The sequence below is a fragment of the Echeneis naucrates genome, chromosome 12 (genome assembly GCF_900963305.1).
Source record: "Echeneis naucrates chromosome 12, fEcheNa1.1, whole genome shotgun sequence".
In the NCBI taxonomy this organism is placed as follows: Eukaryota; Metazoa; Chordata; class Actinopteri; order Carangiformes; family Echeneidae; genus Echeneis; species Echeneis naucrates.
The window spans coordinates 19,836,661-19,854,661 of NC_042522.1; the positions used below are offsets into that span (position 1 = coordinate 19,836,661).

Here is an 18,001-nt window from a genome sequence, read left to right on the forward strand (position 1 = left end):
GGCAAAAACACAAATAATTTATGTTTTAATATACTTTTATATAAATTCAGCCGTTCAGGGCGTCAATGGCCGTGTTTTAGCTTCAACTGATGTTAGCGTGCTAACCAGCGGTCATTTTCCGAGATGTGGACGACAACAGTTGTTATAGAGTGAAACTGAACCCAAAATGGTGGCAACAAGCAACAAGCGTTAAATTACAGACGCACAAAAACAAGAATAAATCCAAGTCTCAGTCTGGACAACAGGACCAAATAACTGACTGAAATGTCAGACAGCTCCTTTAACGCATCGCCACACAGGCTGCAGGATTGCATCTGTGTGTGTGTGATCTGTTGTTGACTCATGTTATTCATTAAAGCGCGTTGTGTGGATCCGTAGTGACGGAGCTGTGAGGAGGCATCGTGGGTGGAAGGTGCGGGGTCGTCCACTTCACAGCTTCCACGCAACAACACGGCCCCACTTTATCATCCCAGGAAAGTTCAGCAGCGGAGTTTTGGCTTTTGTGCTGCTTCAATTTGAAATTTAAATGAAGATTGTTTAATGTGTGTTAAACTCAGAGATCTCTCCAGACCGCCGTTCGTCCTGACAGACGTATTCAAAGTCCTTTTGTCTCCAGCAGACAAATGATTCACTCACCAGGAGGACGGCCATCATTAAGAGCACTGCCCCCCCCATGGGACCTGACGGTGGAGGGCCTTTGTGCTGCTGTCTGTCACTTTGACTGCCTCCATTCAAAGGTGGTCGAGCTTCAGGAGGCAGAACGCTGTTCTTACCCTGTCAGACTGTACTGAAGTCTATGGGAAAATGTCCTCCTCCTCCTCAGTCTCTAGTTTACAGTCTTCAATACACCATGTTCATTTTTTAGATGGTGCTCCATTTAGGGGAGGGGTTAGTGGGCGGGGCTACTGTGTGACTGACAGACTGTCCCACCCAATCAGGACTGTTTCTTTCTGGTTGTGGAGAAGATTTCAGTTTGGGAATGAAGGGAACATCCAGTTTTAAAGAGCGGCTCCATCTGCAGCTCTCTGTGGAGCTGATGGACGTTTCATTTGTAATTCATTTGAAATATCAAGAGATGAGCCTGGTGATTTAGCTCCTCACACACGGTGCTCACCACGCTTCCTGTAAGCCCGACTCTCTGTCTCCCACACTCTCGTAATTGCCAGCTGCTCTTTGGACCTTTTCTGGAACAGAAAGGCAGAAATCGCAGGTCGAAGGAGACGATCCACGCTGGAAGTTTCTTCAGTCTCTGAAGTCTGAGTGCTTCTAACCAGAAACTGCTCTCACCGCTTCCATTTGCCTGTTTTTTTTTTATTATTATATTATTATTATCCTTGATTTTACATTACGTAATATTTCAGTCAATTTCCAGCAGGCAAAAGGAGCCTCTGCTGAAGAACTATCACATACTTTGTATGTAAATAAGAAGCTTTTCATCTGGTCATTAAAATGAAAGCGGTGTGTGTTTGCACACACTCACGTGTTATTGTGTTAATGTGTTAATAATTAGTGCGCGTTTGTATCCACCTCGTGTGTGCTAAAACACACAGCTGGTCTGATCATTTATTTATGTTTGTTGCATGATTTTCAGCTCAGTCCTTCAGGCTATATGTGCTGCTCATGCCTGTGTGTGTGTGTGTGTGTGTGTGTGTGTGTGTGTGCGACATGACTACAGATGCTTAACAAGCTTTACAACTATACACTTGTAATATTGTAATATAGTGAATATTGTTGTATAAATGTTAATTTAATCTCTAATATACATTTATAAAGTCTAGCTTATTAGAAAATCTAATTAAACTCAAAGAAAACTGTTCTGTGATTCAGTGGAGCTCCTTTAATTCGTTTTCTTTGACTGATTCATAAAAACAAGAAAAAAGCTCAATCTGAAATTAATCAACCAGTGAAGTCATGATAGAACACAGGTCCAGGTCCAGGGTCAAGTCCAGTCCAGAGTCCAGTCCAGGTCCACGTCCAGGGTCCAGTCCAGGTCCAGAGTCCAGTCCAGGTCCACGTCCAGGGTCCAGTCCAGCTCCAGAGTCCAGTCCAGAGTCCAGTCCAAGTCCACGTCCAGGGTCCAGTCCAGGTCCAGGGTCCAGTCCAGCTCCAGAGTCCAGTCCAGGTCCAGAGTCCAGCTCAGGTCCAGAATACAGTCCAGTCCAGAGTCCTGTCCAGGGACCAGTCCAGTCCAGAATACAGTCCAGATCCAGAGTCCAGTCCAGGTTCAGGGCCCAGTCCAGTCCAGACCAGAATCCAGTCCAGGGTTAGACAGTATTCTGAGGTGTGACCGGTTCTCTGTGGTGGAGGACTTTGTGTTCTGATCTCTGGCTCCATCAGCAGGAAGCTGTTCTGTCTCTTAAATTCAGAATGATGATGGATTCCTGGAGAGAAAGTTCTCTGGTTGCTTCATCCTGGATGACCTGCTGGTCTTCCCACCATCTACTCACCTGTCCTGACCCGGAACAGGAGATCAGCCACATCGACCAAAACCAGAACATCCCTGAAGTTTGTCAGTGATGTAACACAACGTTGGTACTGTCAGACTCACACTCTGACACTCTGAGCTCCATCTCAGCATTTGTGTCCTGTTTCGTCCTTAAACAGAATCAGCTGATCTCTCCAATCTGAAACTGACTTCAGATCTGGATCAGTCTGAACAGTGAACCCCCCCTCAGAGTGTAAAACGTGCGAATGCATAACGAAGCAAAGCAACGTGAAAAATGATGAGAAACATCCATTCATTACTGAGGCTGCTGACCCAGCGAGGAGAATCACTGAGGAGCAGTCCAACATTATCTTCTCTCATCACAGCAGTAATATAACGCCTCCATGTTCCTCATCAGGCTGTTTAACGGGTCAGCTCCAGGAGCCGATGGCGCCGCCGCCGCCGCCGGAGCACAACCACTGCAAAGAGATGGCACAAGGACCATAGAGACACAGAGAGGAGCACAGGATACAGACAATGATGTGAAATCACCACAAAGACACAAAGAGACAAAGATAAAAGCAAACACCAACAAAGGATACACACAATGATGCAAAAGGTAAAAACATGTCAGTATTATTTACTGTTAGAAGTGAAGATTGAATAAAAATAAATGTGATGTAACTCCCCCGTTGAAGTTCTCTAATCTAATCTCTCCTAAACGTGAGAATCAATTTTCAGGCCTGAGAGTTTTCCCACATGCAGCATTCCGCTCACAGTGCACAGGGAACGCCGGGAGACTCACGGCCTCCACCGTTTCCATTTAATTACTTCGCCGTTTGATTGAAGGCTACGAGCTGGCATTTCTAAAGAGCAGAGCGAGCTGAGGAGCTGCAGCAACAAACACAGCTTCATTTCTGCGTCCAAAAGGTGAAGCTGATTATCCTTCGTGCTGCGTTCACATCCATCATGGTCTCCAGACATCTGAGCAGAATACTGACTATTGTTTACCGCTCCGCCATCAGCATCATTCAGCAGGAAACCAAAGACTCACAGAGGGGGATCATTGCCTCCAATATCCATCACAAAATTAATAATCCCAGAAAAAAAAGAGGCTCCGTGACTGCAGGAGCTGCTGATGCCGAAGTTTCCAGGAAGGCGGCGACAGTTGTCTGTGGATCCATCACGACGCCGAAGGCAGGAAGTGCAAACAGTGAATTCAGCAACTGACAATTTCAACAAAATGCACACACACACAAAAAAGAAAGTTGGTGCTATAGACTGTCTGTGAGTCTGGAAAACGAAGTCCCTGCTGAACGTCCTTAAACCTGTATTCTGTCAGTCAGAGTCATTTTGTATTGAAGTCTATGGGAAAATGTCCCTCCTTCTCCCTGATTTATCAGCTCAGTAAACGTTTGCCTGATGAGTTTGTGTTCTCAGTTTTGAAAAATAGACCAGGTAGGAGGATATTTATGCGCACAGACTCATCAACGGGATGTTTCTTCATTACGAACAGGATTCTCTGGCTGCCTTGTTTAAATAACTAAGTTTCATCTCCAATGTTTTCTGGGATTTTGGGCCGAAGACCATTAGAAGTGTTTTCTGAGACGTGACTCTTCTTTTGGGGAAGCTGCTGGAGTGTTAACTTCCCCAGTGAATGAACTCTTTTTAATGAAGAAACTCGGGTTAGACAGAGAGCGGTCAGTCTGGAGGCGCTGCAGCTCGGCCCGAGGCTACGGCCAGGAAAGAAAAGATGTGTCAGATCAATAGCAGCCTGATGGACAGAGCTGTGGGATGGAGGAGGAGGAGCACATTTCACTCTCAGTCAGTTGTCATTAGATCGGCACTGATGGGTGAGGAGGTGAGGAAGATGGAGGGAGAGAGGAAGGAAGAGGAGGAAGAGCTGGGACGAGCTTTAACTTTCATCAAACTCTGCCTAAGAAAATGTTAAAGGCGACGGAGGAGTCAGACATGGACGGGGGCCCAGAGTCTCTGAAGGAGGATCAGGGACCTGTCGTCTCCTCCAGTCAGGAAGAAAAGGAAGATCTGTTGATGAATGAATTAGTTCACGTTGGTTAAGTTCTGCAGAAGAGAAGCTTCATTAATGAGTCATAGAAATGAAAAGTAAAGTGACACTGCTGCTCATCATCACAGTTTTCTGGTGGAAGCTCAGACTGAACAGCTGGATCAGAGTGGGGGGGGGCTGCCTGCTTGTTACAGATTTTGTGGGGAAATGCGGCGTCACCCTCCTGGAACATATTTATCACAGCCGCTCCATTTATTCATGACTGTTCTGTAGCCACAGGGACGCGACACATCACCCTGAGAGATGGAGGCAAAAAGTCATTTTACATCAACACGCACAGCAGAGCAGAGCCGACCGCCCCCCCCACTCAGGTAGACGTTTGTCAGGCGTCAGGAAGACACGACCAGAGAAAATAAATGACAGATTCATTCATTTACAGATACATGTGTGTTAAATACGGACCAGGTTTGGATGATTCAGCAGAATATTGTGACCAACTTAAAAGTGGTGAAACATTCTGATTAAAAAAATGAAACTTGAAGAAGAAGAAACGAATAAAAAGAGCGCTGCTGGTGTCCAGACAACTGTCGTGCTCAGGATAAATGGATCTGAGCCCCCCCCACAGCTTGGATGAGGTTCAGGGGCCCGTCAGGGGCCCGTCAGGAGCCACTGTGGCAGCTCACTGTATCTGCTGGTTTAAGCTGAAGGAGGCCCACACATTAGCTCTTCAGCTGGTGCGGAATACAAAACACAGATCACACATTCAGTCCCAACGCAGCTGAGGGCTCCACCACTGATCCCTCTGAATACTGCATGTCCATATTCTCATTTAGCTCATTTATATTCTCTTCACTTGTTCCTGCTCCTTTCGTGTCCCTAATAACTGCACATACAGTTTGAAGAAAACAGCACATTTCAGCCACCTCAGTCATTTAGGTTGGTAATCCAACTTTTCAGTGTGCCTCAAAACTTTTTCAGGGATTTTTTCTGCTGATTAATATTTATTAAATCTGCTTAAATCATCATTGTGCTGGCTGGTTCCATTATCTGCTGCTTTCATTAACCTCGTCTCATAAGGAGCGGCAGTAAGATGCAGTTTGACAAGAGGACAATAAGAAAAGTGGAGCTGGAGGAGAGCTGCAGAAAACTGCTGCTGACACGATGCAGCCAAACTTAATGAACTCCCATTAACATTAATGAAGGTTCTGCAGCTCACTGACGCCCACACAGCCACAGACATATCCTTTAACCAGTGCTGAGGCTTCAGCCATCATGTCTGTCCCTTTGTTTGGGACGATGTTCTTATCACAGCTGCCTGTTAAACACAGTCACACTGTTTGTGCGACAACGGTGCAAACACAATGACGACTGCAGGAGATACGTGACTTTTTAAGACCCTTCAGCGCAAATTGTGTCCTCAAATTGAGAGACACGAGGATCCACGAGGAGACTCTTCAGTGACTCTCACGTCTGCTGGGAATCAAAGTCACATCGTTTGTCGTTTGTGTCTCTGCCTTCATACACCTGGTCGTGACTGAGGAACTGAAGGAGGTCATCATTTCACCTTAAAGATGTAATTCAGTGTTTGGCTGAACGTCAGTTTAAAATTCAAGATGAGACTCAAGACGAAGACACTTAACTGTCCCTTAGAGGGAAGAAACTGAAGAAAGTATTTTTTTAACACGCCTTTTTGTGGTTTGGGTGTTAGAAAGCTACGGCAGCAAATAACTTCATCTGATTTCATGCTGCACGCACTGCTGGAGTTCTTCCACAGAACAGCAGGACACAGGGAGAGATGATGGCTCTGAGCTGGGGGTCACTCCCTCTGCCTCTTTCCCCGGAGCAAAAGGAAAATGATTTATGATGATGAAACGGAGAAAACAGTGATAGCACACTGAACAACAGGTGACGTCCCTCTGGTTCACATCGATCCAGGTGAACGTGAACGAGCTGAGCAGCTCCTGAAGTTAATGGGATTTGATCGAAACGTCACTCTCAGTTTATAAGAGATGATTCAGCAGGCGGTTCATGGAGGTTTGAAGTTCACCAACACCTGAGTCATCTGAACTCAACCAGGCTGCTTTGTTAAAATCCTAAAAACCACATTTGCTGTCGTAGTTGCATAAAAATGTCATTTCTGGGAAACGGACGCTGTTATTAGGACGATAATCCACATTGTTAAATATTTCCTCAGATTATAAACACAGAATGACTCAGATTGACCTCATCTGTCCTCCTCTGCACTTTTGGCAGCAGAATCTGTCCTTAAACAGACATTAGTGACACTTTTCACATCGATTTACATTATTCCTGCCTGAGTTTGTAGTTTTGTAGCTCCTCCCGGTTTAAGGTGGAATGTCCTTTAAGGTGTAGCAGGATGTTGGTGCAGAAGAATGTTTCTGGTCATGAGGCAGGACGGCGATGTTTTCAGTCATCAGGCAGAACAAACAGAGCTGCAGCTGTCCAGGACTTTGGATTTTGTGTGGGGGGGGGAAATCACTCAGCTCCTTCTGTCTCCTCCTAAGTTGGGCTGAAGGTGTTTAAAAGAGGATGAAAAATGAGCTGCAGCTCCGTCATTGTTTTGTTTGGAGAACGTCGTCAGCCTTGGCTCCTGTCTTCTAAGTGCCCGCAGCCTGCTGGTCCACTGAGCTCTATGGAAGTCGGTTGTCCTTCATTCTGGATCTGGGCTGGTTGGTACTGCTTAGGCCACAGATGCTGGACAGGATTTCATCAACCCTAAAAACAACAAACATGAGCTTCTTCAGCAGTCTGAGCTACAGTATCCCTTCTGTTGGATCAGGTCACACGACCCCTGACCCCTGACCCCTGACCTTCAGTGGACTTCCTTTCCTGGACTACTTTCTGTAGGTCCAGATTTTCTTCAGTGGTCGTAAAGTTATGGCTGATCGTATGAAGGAGCGCTGATGGGACGCGTTCGTGTTTTTGTCTCCTCCCCGTCAAGCTGCTGCTGTTCAGTAATAAACGACACGGCGGTGTTGGCCAGGCGACATTTCTCACCCACCAAGTGCAGGATTGGTTTTAAAATTCTCTTAATTACCTGTGAAGAGCTTCACAGGTTGGCTCCACTTTATATGTCTGAGTTAGTGCGTTCCCTGACCGCCGTGACATCACTGTCTGCTGACCACGCCCCCGGCTGCACTCTGGTTATAAAAAGCACTGAGTCGGTTGACAGTTTTAAGAAGCTCTTGAATCACTCCGTAATGTGAGACTTGTCTCATTTAGCTTTTATTGTCATTTCCTTCATAATATTATGGCTTTATAAATCAACTTTATTCAGCAATTTATATAAAATTAATGATTGGGAAACAAAATATTGTTTAAAATGTTTAAGTTTGAGAAAAGAGGATGAGCAGCTGAGCATGAAGCTAACACAGACCGCAGTCTGTGAGACCTGGACCTGGACTTCAAAGACCTGGACCTCAGAGTCCTGTACTGGGACCTCAGAGACCTGGACCTGGACCTGGACATGGAACTGGACCTCAGAGACCTGAACCTCAGAGTCCTGTACTGGGACCTGAGAGACTTGGACCTGGACCTCACAAAGACCTGGACCTGGACCTCAGAGACCTGGACCCCACAGAGACCTGGACCTCAGAGTCCTGTACTGGGACCTGAGAGACTTGGACCTGGACCTCACAAAGACCTGGACCTGGACCTCAGAGACCTGGACCTCACAGAGACCTGGACCTGGACCTCAGAGTCCTGTACTGGGACCTCAGAGACTTGGACTTGGAACTGGACCTCAGAGGCCCTGGGCCTCACAGAGACCTGGATCTGGATCTCACAAAGACCTGGATCTGGATCTCAGAGACCTGGACCTGGAACTCAGAGACCTGGACCTCAGAGTCCTGTACTGGGACCTCAGAGACTTGGACTTGGAACTGGACCTCAGAGGCCCTGGGCCTCACAGAGACCTGGATCTGGATCTCACAAAGACCTGGATCTGGATCTCAGAGACCTGGACCTGGACCTCACAGAGACCTGGACCTGGACATCAGAAACCTGGACCTCACAGAGACCTGGACCTCAGAATCCTGTACTGGGACCTCAGAGACTTGGACCTGGAACTGGACCTCAGAGGCCCTGGGCCTCACAGAGACCTGGATCTGGACTTCAGAGACAGTCCAGTTCAGGAGTATTCAGATTAAGAGTTGTTTTCGGTCAGAGTGTTTACTCGGCAGCGTTATGGAGGTCATCTTCACCTCGCTTCCTGGATGTGATGCTCATCTGGTTTTAATCACGTTCATCTCCTCCAAGTGAGATTGATGCCATGGGAAAAGCAGATCAATACCCATGTTCCCCTGGGGAGGGAGATTAATGTGGGAGCAGGAGCCTCGTGAAAGGCAGTTAAGTAGAACACTTCCCCTCAAGGAGATCATTCACATCTTAATTAGCTGCTAATGTGGCAGAAAGTGACATAATGTGTGGACGTGTTCATGTGTTCATGTGTGCGTGTGTGTGTTTGTGTCATATCAGCCTGAATGAAGTCTCAGGTGAGCTACAGAGAGGCTCCGTTCTCTGGGAATGATGCTGCTTCACATCTCCAGTGTCAGATGATGCTAATATCGGAGTCAGCAGGCTTCATGACGGCCTTTAACCTGCTCACGTCGTACCTGAGAGCACATTTCTGTGTTGCACAACGTCAGGGTCACATTTTAACAATCAAATATCCTCCTCACAGTTTGGTTTCCTCTTCCTTTAATATCCACCTCTTCACTGTGAACCTTCTGCAAATTTAATAAAAACCAGAAACTGCTGAAGTGGGGAGTTTCTGCCGTCACTGAGTCTGACAAACAGTTTTGAACTAATTCATCGGTGGGCCACACTTGGTTGAGAAAGCTTGGCACAAACTCTGGGAATTAGCAGCTTGGCTCCTTCCCCAAACATCCTCCAGAAACGGTTTCATTCTGCTGGTGTTCAGGCTGATTAAGAGATGATGAACAGACAGCTGAAGGCAGCTTCATATTCACCAGAGACGAGTCAATCTCAACATCCCACACTCTGGATACTTGTTTCACTCTTTTTACTTCTTGTACTTTTGTTCATCTGAATAAAAGTGAAGGACAAGTGAAACCTTCATTCAACGAGATCTGGACTTTAAACTTTGGAGAAGGTTTGACAGAAACAATGATAATTAGAGTGACACAAAGAGGGAGAGTGTGTGTGAACATCTCAATCAGCCTCTTGAAGGCCCCCTCAGAGGACACGTTACCTAACTGTGTTATCATCGTATGTAAATTGTCAATATGTGCATTCACCCAGAAACTATTTTCACACAGTGATTCTAATTCTGCTCCAAACTCACCTGCATAACCGATTACCAAACAGCTTCCTGTCTCCTGTAGAAAGGAGCGGAGCTCTGGAGTGGCCCACTCAGAGATATACGGTCCTCCATGGTATTGTCAGGACTGTGAGTCATACGCTTACACAACACGCAGTCTTACGGAATCATTAGTGTGTAAAACCCGATGAAAAGGGTCCGTCTTCCTATCTTTGTGAGCGCGCCATTGTTGCTCTCCCCTCTCTGAGCCCGAGCTCAGAGCTGCCAGGGCAAAACTGGAAAATAAAAACCCCACGAGCTCCGACTTCACAGCTCGGGCCGTAGAGGAGTGGGAGGACACTCCATTGTTCAAAAACAGATTGTCAGACTGTGTGAGTCAGCTGCTCCTGTCATATAAAAACACAGCTTTGTGTTTTTCCTGCACCGAGTCGCTGTTTATGAAGGTGATTAACACCAATTAGTGCTCTGGGGAGAGGATGAGCGGCATCACACGTCTCTGTGATGGAGGGCAGCTGTTTAACCAGATGGCCTGTTTCTGCAGCTCGGAGGCAGCTGGAGGTAAAAAAATGGTTCTGCCAAAATAAAAAGGAACTGATTTGTGGTCGTGCTCAGAGCCCGGTGCCGGGTCCACGCCGCCGCCTGTGAATATTAATCTGAGTGTTTGCTCTTCCATTTGGATGAGTTATTCCTTCACTTTCCAGCATTTATTATCTGCTACAGATTTCCGGCAAGCACCAAAATCAGATTAAACCCGATCAAGAGGTTAACTGAGAGGTGACATCATAGCTTGTTAGTGCAGAGGCGACATGTAATAACACAGTCCACTGATACTTTACACCACAGCTAATCCCTTATCCACACGCCCCGACCCTGAGCAGCTGTGGCTCTGAAAGTCAACACCGACAACAATGTCGAGGTTGCTGGATGAACCCATCTCCAAGAAATAACGTTTATGGAGCAGTGATGACGTCAGAGCTGCAGCTGAAGCCCAGGAGGGCTGAGCTCATGTCTCTGAGGACAGTTAGGGCTGATTTTAGACGCAATTACCTTCTGCTTTACTGTCAAGTGGCTTCTCCTCCTGCAGCACCGTTCTAGCTTCTTTTATCTATTATTTAACCCTTTAACACCACAAATCAGGGAAAAAACTGCCCAAAGCATCACGGAGGACTTAAAGCTGTAAAGACGATGATTGGACCTTTAGCTGAAGTCTCCGTGAACATTAACCAAATCACGCTGTTGCTGAGACATGGACAGAAAAGACTGAATGTGCGTCACCAGCGTACCAAACCAACCCGCTCTGTGTGCAGCACAAACACAAAGGACATCGCATGATAGAATATTCTTGGCAGCAATCAAAATGTAATATGGAAGCTAAATAGGCAGTATACACATGTAATTTCCAGGAGTGACAGATACTGTATGTGGAGTAATCACAGACAACCTTTAGGCAGAGCAACATTCAGAGAGAAACAGATGAAGATGTCTGCGACTCAAAAGGAAATTAGTAGAAGCGTCCAGACCGATGTCGTGGTTTGGTTGGAGCTTTAATTGATCTGATCTTCAGGCTCCCGTCACTGATCTGTAGTTAACAGGCTGCAGGAAACATTTAGCTGAGGCTAACTGTTAGCTGATCATTTCTGACCTTTATGATAAAACACAAACTGTCTGATGAAGGTTAACAACCTGCTGACGATGGCTTCATCTTCACCAGAGAAGAGAAGCTCTGAACATTTAACTGTCATGATGTGAACTGACGTTTCATCAAAATGATCATTAACTAAATCAGGGTTTTTCTTTCACCTCAGCATTTTAAAAATGGAACCACAAACTGAAGCCTCTGCATTTTTTGTCTGTTTTGTTTCTAAAGTAGACAAAAAAAGGAGCGATATGAGAGACAATACAGACCTGTCTGTGTCACACCATCAGAATCTCTTAGGAATTAATAATACAACATTTTTACAGTAAGTTAATTATTAAGTCTTATGTCTTGATCTTCTCAAAATCTGGTATTCCATTCTGGAAATTAGCTTTCAGCACTAAAGAGATCTGGACTATCGTAGCTGCCTCAGAGCGTAGGAGGTAAAATTCACATCTACACTAAAGAAAAGAGTCTTAACGTGTACAGATGCACTCAACCTTTGACAGATACTCATTAAACTGTGTCATTTCTTTTCTCTCCAGCGTTAATTACCAAAGACTATTAATTTATCCCCAGAGAGCTTGTTTGGCCTGTGTCCATTTTCCTCCCACCTCATTGATCATTTTTACCAACACTTCGACTTAGTTGTTCTGTACTTTCTGTCCATTGAGCCTGCTCTTTTATCTGTGACATAAATCTTACTGGAACAATCTGATGGACCAAATAGGACGGAAGATTTCAAACTAAGAGACTGGGAAACTTGAAAAAGGATCATGGAGGATTCGACGAAGTTAGAGGGAGAAGGTGTGTTCAGGGTTTCCTTCAAATGTCCGTTCTTCTTGTTTTTGTGGTTGATATTACTATAAATGTGATCGTGCTGACTCCTCGGGATCTGGATCATATAAACTCCTGTTCACTGTGTGGATGTTCTGCACGTCATAGTCAGTTGATCTTTCTGTTTTTACATTGTGTCAGCTTGTCAGACAAACCCATCTTCAGCAGCTTTTATTTATTTTCTTTTTTAAGTTGCTAAAATCAGACAGACTTTAAACTTCAACCCAAAACTGACTGATCTTTGACACCTTCAGCACAGCCAACTTGTAACTTTCATTTCATATTTGCCTCTTATCATGACTGCTCTTGGATCTCTGTTTGTTAATTCAAGGTGTTTCAGCTCAGTGTCCACGTTGGATGTTTACAGCCTGCACCATCTGCACATTGAAACAACATCCACAGGCTGCGTTCACTGCAATTACTTTAATTGACTTTGCCAACACGCAAAGACTGAACCTCAGACTAATGAAAACAAAATCTACAGCAAATTTTGACTGATGTCAGCAAACATTTAATGTTCCTCAGATCATTTTAAATTCTATATATCAACAGATTTAATCAGCTCCAATGTGAACTACAAACACAGAGAGATGATCTGAGTGTCAGATGGGATGGAAGGTAATTTGTCTGGCTGAAGACCAAAGAACTGATGGAAAGTTCAAAGGAAACAGTATTTGCATTCACTGGATGTGATATAAACACGAGTTACAAAACAAAGAGGGTTGGTTCCTTTTGTGTTTGCTTTTCATTAACTGGTTTATTATCAGAGACAGCGCACATTAATCATCATTACTCTAAAAGCCGATTAAGAAGGCATCATTTCAGGGGCAACAGTCAACGCTGGGATGCACAGTAATTTAGAGAAAAAAAAAATGCCAAGGATTGAAACTATAGCTTCCGCTGCAGCTCTTAGACACAGCAAAATACACACAACCACCAGGGATAGCAGCAGAAAATTTTTAATGGCTGGCACATTGACTCAGAGAGCGTTGGCACGTTTCCAAAAAATTCCAGCTTTGTGTTAAGTATAAACGATAAAATGAGCAGTTTGCCGCTGTGGTAACTGTCAATGTGAGACACTTCCACTGGTGAGCGTGTGTTTTTAGAACGGTGTAGCTGTGGGCCAAAACTGACGGTGTACTGTGGCACAGTGTGGTGTGCTCCTGAAGAAAAGCATAATTCTCCCCTGAACTACCAACTCTGGCTCCTTAATCCCATCTTTTATCTTCACTGCTGGAATCTTACCATCCCATAACTTTCAGTGACGCTGCACATACCAGCCGGTTTGAGGACAATCCTTTCTGCCACCATCAAATTTGGCTGAATGACTTAAACTCCCTCTTGCCCCCATTGGGTGTTAGGTTTGGCTGATAAGGGCCTGAGGCTCCGGGGCCAGTCGACTCCTCTGGGAGCTTATTGATCCAGGGTTGTTGTCCTCTATAATCACACAGCTGTCTGGAGGTGTCAGAAGGACATATGACTTCAATTTCAAATTATCCAAACAACAACATTAAGAATGATAACAATGATATGAGTACCTTACTGCAATAAAATCTAAATTAATTTCAGAGACACAATAATATATTCTTTAATCAAAACAGTGACATAAAAACAAACAAACAACAAAAAGTGTGAATGCCATCAAATTGCTTCACTATCTTTGGACTTTGGAAGTTTTCAGGTTTCTAAATTAAACTTTTCGTTTTTATTTTATAGACAAATAGATGCTTTTATTTCACAATCCGGAAACAGGAAGGCAACCGGAAACACGTCTTGGTGACGTCGCAGTTGAGTCGTTGGAAAACAAAAACAAACGCCAGTTTTTCAGCTTCGACGTTTTTCTCCGTTTGGCGCCATAAAAAAAGCGTCCACACCGACTCGAGCTCACGGTGAGACGTCACTGCTGACGAAATGTCTTCGTCATAGAAACAGACGCGTGTTTTGGCGTGTTTTTACCGTAAACGGGAGCTAGCTAACCCAGCTAACGGCGCATCAAGTGTTGCTCAACCGCCATGTTTACGTCCCTGTCCCGGTCCTGAACCGTGTCCAGGTCCCGAACCGTGTCCCGGTCCTGAACCGTGTCCAGGTCCCGAACCGTGTCCCGGTCCTGAACCGTGTCCCGGTCCCGAACCGTGTCCAGGTCCCGAACCGTGTCCCGGTCCTGAACCGTGTCCAGGTCCCGAACCGTGTCCCGGTCCCGAACCGTGTCCCGGTCCCGAACCGTGTCCAGGTCCCGAACCCTGTCCCGGTCCCGAACCGTGTCCAGGTCCCGAAGCGTGTCCCGGTCCCGAACCCTGTCCCGGTCCTAAACGGTGTCCCATCCCAGGCGGTGGACCGAGTTCGGCAGCCATGGCCCAGCAGAGAGGAGTCAACAGCCTGCAGTTCAACCAGGACCAGAGTAAGGGCTCAGGGGGCTGAGTGGGGGGACACTGAGTCAGGATGAGTCTGGGCCACCTCCCTGTCAGACCAGAAACACCAAACCGACCACACTTGTCCTGTAAAGACTCTGAGACTTCAGTGAGAAAAGGACTCTAGTTTTTTATTTTAAAAACAAAATTTCCACCACAACAATAAAAGTAATTTCTGCTGCTGAATGACGATGAAGTTGCCAGAATCATAAAAACGTTGGTGCATTTGATTGATTTGGACGTGTCTCCGTCTCCTCCCTTCTGTCCAATCAAAAGGCTGCTTCTGCTGTGCCATGGAGACGGGGGTCAGGATCTATAACGTGGAGCCGCTGATGGAGAAAGGCCACCTGGGTGAGGAGACTGTTTCTGGATTGAGCACTCTGCTGACTAAGTGTTAGTGAAGCTTACTCCTGTGTGTTGTGTTTGTCAGACCATGAGCAGGTGGGCAGTGTGGCCTTGTGCTCCATGCTGCATCGATCCAACCTGCTGGCCGTAGTCGGAGGTGGAGTCAATCCCAAGTTCTCAGAAATATCTGGTGAGTCCAAAACAAATTGATTGAAATGTTTTCACCAATGGATCCTGTTTTCTGATGGAAGAGTGAAGCTGCGTTGATACTCTCGCTGTTATTATTGGCTCGTTCCACTTCAGTGCTGATCTGGGACGACGCTCGGGAGTCTCGAGACCCAAAAGATAAACTGGTCCTGGAGTTCACCTTCACAAAACCCGTTCTGGCTGTTCGTATGAGGCATGACAAGTGAGTTTGGCGTGACAGACAAACACTCTCTCCTCCTGTAATCATCTCTGAGCAGCCTGATAAAGTCTCACTTTGCTTTGCCAGGATCATCATTGTGTTGAAGAACAGAATTTACGTCTACAGTTTTCCGGACAACCCGGTGAAACTTTTTGAGTTTGACACCCGAGACAACCCCAAAGGTAGAGTTTTGTCATTATTACCCAACTTTGGAACTTTCTCTCCCCCAAACCCGAACAGTCAAGGCAGATGCCCTCGCTCTCTCTCTCTCTCTCTCCCTCTCTCCCCCCGCCTTCATGTAACTTTGTTATGATTGGACGCTATACAAATAAATCTGATTTGATTTCATTTGATTATTTCAGGAAATATTTGCTGGTTGTAGTTTGGGGTTTTTTTGTCTGATCAAATTGATGCAGCTGTAAATGTGACTGTGTCCTCCAGGTCTGTGTGATTTATGTCCCAGTCTGGAGAAGCAGCTGCTTGTCTTCCCAGGTCATAAATGTGGCAGTCTGCAGTTGGTGGTAAGACACACAGTTTACTTCTAAGGAAAATATATCAGTTATTCTAAATTCAGAGTTATGTTAAAACAGAACTGTTTCCTTCAGGACTTGTCAAACACCAAACCTGGAACATCATCTGCTCCTTTTACCATCAACGCCCACCAGAGCGAGATCGCCTGCGTGGCCTTGAACCAGCCTGGCAGCGTGGCGGCCTCGGCCTCTCGTAAAGGAACGCTCATCCGCCTGTTTGACACCACCACCAGAGACAAACTGGTGGAGCTGCGCAGAGGAACCGACCCGGCAACCCTCTACTGGTAGTGTGTGTGTGAGTGTGTGTTGGAGTCAGCAATTGGCTCCAACCAAAGTACTGAGTGTGAAATTCTGAACTTCCCAAGTGTCTGTTTGGCAGCGATTGGACAGACATGTGTTCTCTGAGCCACAGAGAAATAAGACAGGTTTTTATTTTGAAGTCAGTGAACAGGTTAGTTTTCATGGAACCGTGGCCGCCTGACAGCTGCTGCGTGATGTCACGGTGGGTTGGCACTTGGTTCAACACTAATGTTTCCTGTTTCTTTAGCATCAACTTCAGCCATGACTCCTCCTTCCTCTGCGCCTCCAGTGACAAAGGCACCGTCCACATCTTCGCCCTGAAGGACACCAAACTGAACCGCCGCTCAGCGTAAGACTCCGCCCCCTCCTTTCTTCACTCCCAGACTGTTTTTATTTTTTCATTTGAACGTGTCTTTGCTCTTCGTCCTCCCACAGACTGGCTCGCGTTGGGAAGGTGGGTCCTGTGATCGGTCAGTATGTGGACAGTCAGTGGTCATTGGCCAGCTTCACTGTGCCAGCTGAGTGCGCCTGCATCTGCGCGTTTGGAAAGAACACGTCCAAGAACGTCAACTCAGTGATCGGTGAGTCAACACATTTTTGATTGGAAGCAGTCTAAATGTAAACCTTAAAGGTCCCTAACCCATCCAGTACGTTTCCTGTATCTTAACTGTTGTAGCCTTGTACCTGATTTCCTGTTATGTGATCATAGAAAGGAAACACAACAAAACTGGTAAATCAGTTTAAGTGCTTATGTTTTATTGGTGCGATCAGTGTCCAGTCATTACTGGACCAGTTACAGAGTTTGTTGTTTCTACAGATTGTGTCTGTGCTGTTTGTGCATTTTATTCATTTCTGTGTCATCCCCTCTGTCAGCCATTTGTGTGGATGGGACCTTCCACAAATACGTGTTTACCCCCGATGGAAACTGCAACCGAGAGGCCTTCGATGTTTATCTGGACATTTGTGATGACGACGACTTCTGAGGCCAAAAGCAGGAACCAGTGACTGAAACATTACTGGAAGACACGAGGAAAATGAGGAGCTAATGAGGAGACAGAACCTGAAACATGGACGAACTGAGACTCTGCTGAGGCCTGTTTCCTGTGTGTATGTACAGTCTGCAGCAGTTTTCTATTGGCTGGTCATCTTTTTGCATCTGATGTGTAAAAATGTGCAAAATGGAAAAGTGTGGTGATTCAGTCCTTTAAGTCCTTTTATTTATGCTGCTTCTTCGAAAAACACAAATCAGTCAGAGCTACACAAAGAAAAACAAGTACAAGAATGAAACTATAGAAAAATAGTTGGGCTTTGATTTTCGCTGTTTGTCGAATCTTTCTGGTTCAAGTCAAACTGAAAATAAAATACATTTTTGCTAAGAATCAGTAACTTCATCTCTGCTCCTTGTTTTGACTTAGAACACAGAGCTGGATTTATTTTTCCCCAGGAGAGAAACGTAGTGAAATGGAAATAAGTGTCTCCATGAACATCTGGATTCCATCCGGTTATCAGATACTAGAAATGACAAGTGGAACTGTCTGGAGAGTTTGAGTTCCTCTGTAGATGTTTGCCCAGACGTGACTCTGTCCTTTTAACCAAACATTGCTGAATCACACTCAGCCTCAGGTCCTCTGCCAGTTTGACATTTTCAGCTGACCCCCCCGCCCTTGCGCTTCCTCTGCTGTGGCCGGAGGCTTCGCTCGTGGTTCCCTTGTTTCAACCGTTTACATTCAGCTTTTACAGCCTCTTGTCATTTGTGTAAGTGGAACATTGTTTAAATGTCAGAGTG

General features: G+C 45.7%; 1 protein-coding gene across 2 annotated transcripts; it reads left to right on the forward strand.

The window, feature by feature from the left end:
• Positions 1 to 14,005: 14,005 nt before the first annotated feature.
• Positions 14,006 to 17,623, forward strand: wdr45 (WD repeat domain 45). 2 transcript variants are annotated; one of them, XM_029515376.1, is made up of 10 exons: positions 14,006 to 14,624; positions 14,911 to 14,985; positions 15,065 to 15,169; positions 15,283 to 15,388; positions 15,473 to 15,567; positions 15,827 to 15,906; positions 15,991 to 16,199; positions 16,463 to 16,564; positions 16,651 to 16,796; positions 17,089 to 17,623. In XM_029515376.1, exons 1-10 carry the CDS (start codon positions 14,576 to 14,578, stop codon positions 17,196 to 17,198), a joined length of 1,077 nt encoding a protein of 358 aa, XP_029371236.1. In that variant the 5' UTR covers positions 14,006 to 14,575; the 3' UTR covers positions 17,199 to 17,623. The 2 variants fall into 2 exon arrangements, with proteins under 2 accessions (XP_029371236.1, XP_029371237.1); XM_029515377.1 differs by lacking the exon at positions 14,006 to 14,624 and adding an exon at positions 14,669 to 14,743.
• Positions 17,624 to 18,001: the final 378 nt, after the last annotated feature.

Bases quoted from the DNA above. Each gene is read 5' to 3' on its own strand.
- wdr45 (XM_029515376.1), top strand. From the start codon at position 14,576: ATGGCCCAGCAGAGAGGAGTCAACAGCCTGCAGTTCAACCAGGACCAG. The intron at 15,389-15,472 runs GTGAGTTTGGCG...TTGCTTTGCCAG, and splicing joins GTTCGTATGAGGCATGACAA to GATCATCATTGTGTTGAAGA. The intron at 15,568-15,826 runs GTAGAGTTTTGT...TGTGTCCTCCAG, and splicing joins CACCCGAGACAACCCCAAAG to GTCTGTGTGATTTATGTCCC.